General features: G+C 30.0%; 1 protein-coding gene across 1 annotated transcript; it reads right to left on the bottom strand.

The window, feature by feature from the left end:
• Window positions 1-4793: 4793 nt before the first annotated feature.
• Window positions 4794-8086, bottom strand: LOC116774782 (uncharacterized). The gene is made up of 3 exons (XM_032667538.2): window positions 7675-8086; window positions 5670-5956; window positions 4794-5408 (listed from the first exon to the last, which is right to left on the bottom strand). The coding sequence occupies exons 1-3, from the start codon at window positions 8056-8058 to the stop codon at window positions 5360-5362; spliced, it is 720 nt and encodes a 239-aa protein (XP_032523429.1). The 5' UTR covers window positions 8059-8086; the 3' UTR covers window positions 4794-5359.

Genomic DNA, 8086 nt, shown 5'->3' with positions numbered 1-8086 from the left:
GTTGATTCAACACCCCTACGCTAGCAAACAAAGTGTGGCTTCACAGTAAAGACGGACAGTTTTAAGCCTCTCACCCCACTACTAACGGACGCAAGAAAAGTGAACTTAAAGCGGCTGATTAAAACGGGCACAGATGAAATTGTTTTATATTAATACGGTATACTTGATGTGTTTTGGACTTGAATTCGAGACCGCATGTACGTGGGATGACAAATATGAAAAAAAAAATGACTTTAAATAATCTTGATACTGGATAAAACATTTTCAAGAATGAGTTTCAAATAGTGTGTTTTAAATACATATGTGATATATATAAGGAAGATCAAATAGTTCGAACTGATTACAATTACTATTGTTTGTGTTAAGTGAATAACATATTTTTTCGAACAATCAAGTTTTATAATTGTAATATAAATAATATTTTAAAGGCAATGTTTGTCTTGGTTCAATTTTAAACAGAGAGTTTTTTTCTCACGAATAAGAACAATAACTAATTCAGGGGGCCACTGATCGGTGGATCTGAACTTTCCATCTTTAAAAAATATCTTTATATAAATACCGTTATTTATAAAACAGTAAAGAATAAAACAGCTGTAACCTACCTATTCCATACTAACACTAAAGTTAAAAAATATAAATATATTGTTTTGTGACTGTCTATTTAGTTGTTTTTGTCAAAATTTTAATTAATCAGCTATAACATAATGCTGGGATATTATTCTTATTAGTTATATTTATTCCGAGTTTAATTTAAAGTGAGACGATACGATATATTAAAATTTAATTCAAATTTCGGGGAAAGTTTCATCTCGTTATGACAATTTACGACGTTGATAGAAATATCTAATTAATAATATTGATAAAATATTTTTATGAAGTTTCTAAATTTTATATACGTACGCATATATAACATATAAAGTATCAAAATCATCTGGTCGTAGTGCATAGTGTGGGAAATAGCTAATTGATGCGAGGAGGAAACTCAACGCGCTAAAGCTGTTTAGATTTCTAAAGTCGGATGTTACCTTTTTGGTTCTACAATACTTTAAGGTATATTCTCGCTCATGTAGATAATAAAAAAAAAAATACACACAAAACACTATTAACTACACACACGCGAACACAATTAAGTATAATCATTTAGTAGGAACTTTATCGATTTAAACATTTTATAAAACGAAATAGATAATGAACTCGGTTCAATAAAAAGAAAGTTCATTTCGGAATTATATAGATCCGTTTCTTTTGTGATCTATTTAAGTCAAAGACGAAGATGATTCGTTCATGAAACAAATATGCCAAATTAAATGAAACTAAGAAATGCTTTGTTGACTGTTGTTCCAACCTCTATACACAGATCTTTTCGCATGATTTTCATTTTAAACTATATAAGTATCATGTTTTTATTAATTAAGTGTTAAAAATGTTTATAAAAATAAAATATTTCGATGTTAATTATATCAGCCTTTTGATTTTTAGGCTGCAAGTAATGAAAACGGATCATTTGCATGTCCAGACAACGAAGCATAACATAAATGTTCTCAGAGTCCACAAAGCATATAAAATATATATTAAATATAGTTACTTCAATATACTCTATAGACAGAGTTAAATTAAAATGATTACATCACGAAAATAGTTCAAGTTTTATACATAGAAAACAGTTACTCCCAAGAAAGGTCTCCTTTATAGCAATAGTAACGACTGATGTCATTGTACGTAAATTTCTATGAGCATTATTTAATAGTTACTTAAACAACAAAACTTTTGTACAGTTCCATTGAATAGAATACATGTGTTTGTTCATTTGTTTTTGATTTATAGTAAAACATATTTTTCTGAATATATTTCTTATCCACACGGTTTTTATAGAATCCTAGTAGTATTAACGTTAGCACCAAAAGTTAATAAAGCGTTTATAGTTAAACAGACAACTAACTGTGATACTTTCTTCTAATAAAACAGTTTGTAACACTTATTGGTCCCTAAGTAAGGATATGAATGAAAAATTTATGCAAATACAAAATTCCACTTTGATGACACAAAACCTCAAACGCGGAAATAAAGGTCATCGTTGCGAGGCGAGGCACGTGTTTGCAAAAATGCGTCCAGTGAAAGTGATTTAGAGGGTTGTCTGAGGCGCTTCTAGCGTTATAATTAACAGCTTGCATAATAATTTTTATATTTATTTGGCTAATAATTTTCTTGTCCTATATTCATGTTTTTTTTAACCAAACTCCAACAATTTTAGAAATTACTTAGATATTTGGACGAAGACCTCGCACGTTATTCATTCTGACAGTCTTAGAATTTTGAAATATCTGTAATGATGGAGAATAGATGTATTGATGTCAGTTATTTTGCTTTGAAACAACTTGACATCAAACTTGAGAAAACAAAGTAATAATTTTCCTTACATCAATCGCTAATACGTTACGAGAACAATTCTTTATTTTCATTTTTGTTTGAAAAACCTGTAACTATTAATGTGTTCACAGTCCTGCTAGGTCTAAAGTTAGCGCCTTATATGATGTAGTATTATAAGCCATAACATGCGGATGTTCCACCGAAGCTATATAAATATTTTTAGCAATATCAAAAGGGTGAAGCAAAGTAACTAAAGGCCTATAAGATGTCAACAAGGCGATACTTTATTTAGCAAAAAAAGAAAAGTCTTAAGTAAATTCAGACTATATTAAAACTACCTAGAATTTTATATTAATTAATGTCAAGAGGACACCGTTATTGTCATATACACTATGTCAACAAATTCCACATATAAATGTGAAAGTTTGTTTGTTTTTGTGTGTTTATCATTCAGTCACGAAAAGACTTCTAAATCCTTAAAAAACTGATATACTAAGGCATTCATCTTCAAACATAAAACACAATTTAACTTTGAATGTTTCTTGCTCGACGTCTATCGCCTTTTCTTTTCTAAAGCCCTTTTTTGTTAGCCTGCGCCAGTAGAGAAACTCACAGGAATTTCTGACCGGTATTCAAAGGTCGACCATCTTAACTTTTTTCTATATCCCAATTTTGTCGGTAGTAGTCCGTTTTCACATATAATAGTTAGCCTTTTTTATACTCTGAATTCAAGGCCTTCGGGCTTTATCTACAGATTGTATAATTTTTAGCATCATCACTATCTGTGTTTATTTCTTAAAAATATTTTTATTCAATCAAAATTCTATCATTTGACATCTTTTAGAATTATAAAATTTTATTTACACTCCTAGCCTATTGCTATTATCGAATACGCTAAATAGGACGCAATTTTCCTCTTGACTTTTTCTCTTTATATTCATATTAAAGGTCTTTTTAATGTGAATGTGTATTTTTATTACCTTAAGTGTTTTTGGCATAGGCATTAAAATTTTCAATGCAGACCAAAGAGCTTCTAAAGCATACTAAGGTTGAGATGTAAGATTTTCGCGAGTATTCATACTAAGGTTGTTAAGACGGAAGAAATTGGTTTCCATCACACTTGATTGAATTATCCATATAAAGCAGTCCAATAAATACATTATATTAACGCCGGAAATATATTAATTTTTAAATATTTCACTACAATGCAATTTTAAATAAATCGATATAATCATAAACGTAAAATTTACTCACTGCATGCATACTCATCATATTAATATTTAATATTTGGGAGTGCCGAGGGAGAAAGCTTAATGGTCAAATTATAGTGTATAGGTCAAAGCAGGCAGAGACATCAGGGCCATTATTTAAGTTAGTTATGTATAATTTTATGACAAGGTACATTCATATAACAACAATTACTTGCTACAGCACGTACTAACTATGATATATTTAGTGGTTTTTTATCATAAAAATGGCCATAGAACTGATATCAATTATCACTAAACATGACCAAGAAACTATTGATATAAAAACGTAGTAAATTCTATCGTATTCAAGTAAGTAATATTATAATTTTCAAGTCAACAGTTCGAAGGAAATTCCACCTTATCTTCATAAAATTCGTAAGGTGGGTAGGGTTTTGCGTTGAAAAGAAGAGAAGCTTTAGTTTCCATTCGTTCTTGATTTTCTAGACATCATTAGGGCGACGACTATAATAATGAAGGAGTCACATTTTCAGAACTGTTTTTTAACCGCTTTACAATGTTATAATATAGTGAAGATTAAAATGTGAATGTTTTATTATTTCTATTAATTCAGTATAAGAAATCAGAAAACATTAACCATCAGGTTCTAAAAATATATTATTATTACGTTTTAAATTCACCGTCGTAATACTTAAGAAGTATTAGATTTTTGTATGAAAACAATTTTTTTGGAATAGATAATATTAATGTTTTATACTCCTGAATTATGTTGAATTCTATGTAACGTAAGAATCTATTATACGATACAAAATAAAACTCGCCCTTCCATTAATCAATAGTTTAATTTTCATAATCAAGTAGAAAGGATAAACAAACAAACAAAAAAACATTCATTCAGAAAAATAAATATTAAGTTAAGTTACCTTTCACTTTATTTACACTAAAGGCAAGAATATATAATATAATATAATATAAATATATATAAGAGAATATGAGATCTCTGTAATAGATATTAAATATATAAATACATAAATATTTAAAATATTTGTTGATATTGATATATTAAATAAATGCAGTACTTTATTTACATATGTACATATCAATTAATAAATTATATATAATAATATATATATCTGATATCAATATAACCGATATTTATATGAAAATAAATTTTATAAATACAATACATATATATTTGTATGATATGAATATGCCCATGATTTATGTACATTATTTTACAAATACTATAACAGTTATTAATTATTAAAGCAAATTCCAAAGACTCGCTCTTTTATATATAAAAATTTATATACAAAATTACATAATTATATATTATATTAATTTTTATAAGTTAGAGTATTGTGGTACTTTTAAAATCTAATGAAAAATAATAAATATAGTACCGATTAGTCAATTTGCGTGATCGTTGTCCGTTGTATGCCGCTTGTCAGTTAGTTATATCCGTTTAAATAAGTATAAATAATAAATTCCAATAATTATTAAATCGTATTGTACTTATAAATATGTATTTTTTTTTTCACTAGATGTTTTATTTAATGTAAAATGATTATTTTTATATAATTTTTTAAAACTAAAAGTCATTCTTTGAACCCAGACGTGAGTCTTTATTTATTGATCATTTCTAACGACTCGTCCGTTCAATATCAAAGAATTACTTTCATTTTTACTTATGTTGGCGGGTCTGCGTACTACGTATATCCTAAGGTTTATAAGGTAGTTTTTCTTAAATCTTTTAAATAATTTAATTTGCTTGATAAGGCTGCTTATTGGGTGTAAGCGTTGTATGCAAGGTCTTGGGCGTTTTCGAGGGACCTAAAAATGAGGATAGAGGTTAAGTTATATACAAAATTTCATAGCCACGGTCCTTATAAATTAATTTTAGATAAATTTTCCCTAAAACTGCAAAAGCTTTGTTACAATATTTACTTCTTGGTTAGTTAATGTAAATAATTTCACTACAATAGAACAAACAGTAAGAAGATACTAACGCTGATAAATATACGTTTTTCTATATAATCTCAAATAGATTAAGTGGTACTAAAAATCTGTTGAAATTCAATTCGTTCCTATTACCTGCTCCACCCAGCTCCTCCATGTCCAGCTGAAACTACTACTTCATGGGCTTCGCCGGTGCCGTTCGATGAGAGGAGTTTCTTCAAACCAATGATACCGGCAAGCACCAGAGCCAGTTTGGACACAATCAGGGCTTTTCCAGCTAAGAGTGCTAGGGCTCCGAAGGCCAATGGTACCATCATACCCCCGATTAGAAGGGGGATAGCGAGGAGCGGGGCCAACTTCTTCCTTCTGGCACGATCTTCAGCAAACGCGCGTTGCAAATCTGAGCCGCTCGGGAACTTGACCTAAGATGAATATTAGTAAAATGGGGTATAGCTTCTGTTAGTAAATAAGTATTGTTTCATAGCAAGGTTCTTAAAATTTATCAATGGCAAAAATCTTTTCACCTGAAAAACAAAAAGTACATCGACGTATTCGAGAATAAGTGTGATTAAGTCTCGAAGTCGGTCTATATCAATTGTATAGTGTTCATTAAATTTTATCAATAAAATTCATTTCAAGATTCCTGACTTATAAATAGTAAGAGCAACATATACATAAGAGCAACAGATTTAATCCCAACATCGCATGAAACGGTAATTATGAAAACTTAATAGAGTGTGAAAAGGAGAAAAATGCAGAAATTAATTGCGTGCAATTAAACATCGTGAAAGCTGTCACGGTGCGTCGCCTGGTGGTATGGAATGAATATCGTGTAAATCATTTTCTAATAATAATTATGTTTTTTTTGCACGATCAACCGTAAGGATCGCACTTCCTGTTTTATATGAACCCGTTCAATCAAATTAGTTAGTTATTTTGAAGATTATTTCCAAAAAACCTAGATACATTATTTTTAGATTTGTTACGGAATATAATGTAGTATTATGAAATACAAGAGGCAATTAAAAAGTTGTTGAACTTCATAGTGTGCGCAGGATGAATACTAATTTGTGACGCCATAACAAGCAATCCAACATTAACCTTGATAGTTTAATGGTAAGTGCAGTTAAATATGATATAATGGTTAATTTATTAGTAACTGCAATCATGAAGAAGTAAACAAATCTATTTAACCAACTCTTCTAAGGGACGGTCATTCCAACTGATGTCTTTTTTTTAAGTTAAAAATAAATACGGACAAATAAAATTATTTCGGCTATAAGCCTTGATTTATCTATGTATCTAAATATTCACAAATTGTCGACATATTGAAAAACAAACAAAAGTAAGGACTTCTATGTGTCCAAAGAGCAGCATAGAAGACTATTTACTTCAGCTTTCAAAGAGAAGTAAAAGACATACGCTTACCTCATACAAAGTGCCTGAGTTAAGCTGCATAATGTGTTATTAAAGTGTAAGAAATTTTAGGGTCATGGTACATAAAATTTATGACAGACCTTTACAAATTATTTACCTATCACATATCACTAACGGGGAGCAAAAAACAGTTTATCTTAGAAAACTTGTCGTTAGTTGTACCCACTGCAGATGGAAATAGTAATTAAACCAGTAGAGAAACTAACAAGACAGAGTTAAATACGGCACCTGGAGGTTCCATAAAATATATTCCCTGAAATCTTAGCATTTCTGATGTATTTTAAGTTTATAATTTCTTCATAGTTAATTGTTTAATTTTCTTCCTAAACTATAATAGATGATAAGTAACTATTCCTACATATAGATTTTTACTTTTCTTTATTTTTATTTTTTTTAAATCTTTAATATTAGTTATTCACCAAATAATAAAGAAATTCTTCCAATAACATACAATGTTTATCGTATATCTAAGGAGGTAGGAACCATTGCAAACCGATGACATATTATTTCCCTGAGATATTGAAACTTAAAAGGAAAAAGTCACCTTAAATGAAATTGTGAGCTTACATATAAAAACTTCAATTTAATGTGACCAGATAATGTTAAATTGAATCCAGAGACAAAAGACAGAGGTAAAAAAGGTGCAATTACCAGAGTTATTGCTGTTTTGCTGCATCAATGTAAAATGTTATTAAATTATTACCTGGACTGTATGAGTTTGCATGAATCCAACGATTTTGTCAAAGATGAGGCTGTCCAATGAGCCCTCGTCAAGACCTCTCGGAATCGCTTCTTCATATTCCACTTTTTGGACTGCATCTTTATTTTTGGTAATTGTCACTCCACCTAAGAGGTCGATTTCGTCGCTTTTAGATATCCTGTTCAATGCTTTGGCCAGCTTAAGTTTAAGACAGTGGGTGATATCGCTGCCGCTGCAGTCTTTGTATGTGTCGTAAGCGATTTTTAAATCTCCTAAAACAGTGTCCTCCGAACTCCTGGCTTGTTCAACTTTGTTTTGATTTGTTGATGCCGTCCGTGCGCTGACGGCTACTGCCAAGGTCAAAACAAGCAGGTAATGTGGTACCATTTTGTTGTCGTTCGCACGTTCGTGGTGG

Source organism: Danaus plexippus, chromosome 23 (genome assembly GCF_018135715.1).
Source record: "Danaus plexippus chromosome 23, MEX_DaPlex, whole genome shotgun sequence".
Lineage (NCBI taxonomy): Eukaryota > Metazoa > Arthropoda > Insecta > Lepidoptera > Nymphalidae > Danaus > Danaus plexippus.
Note: the sequence above shows the minus strand (reverse complement) of the source record. Positions and strands in the feature narration are given on the sequence as shown.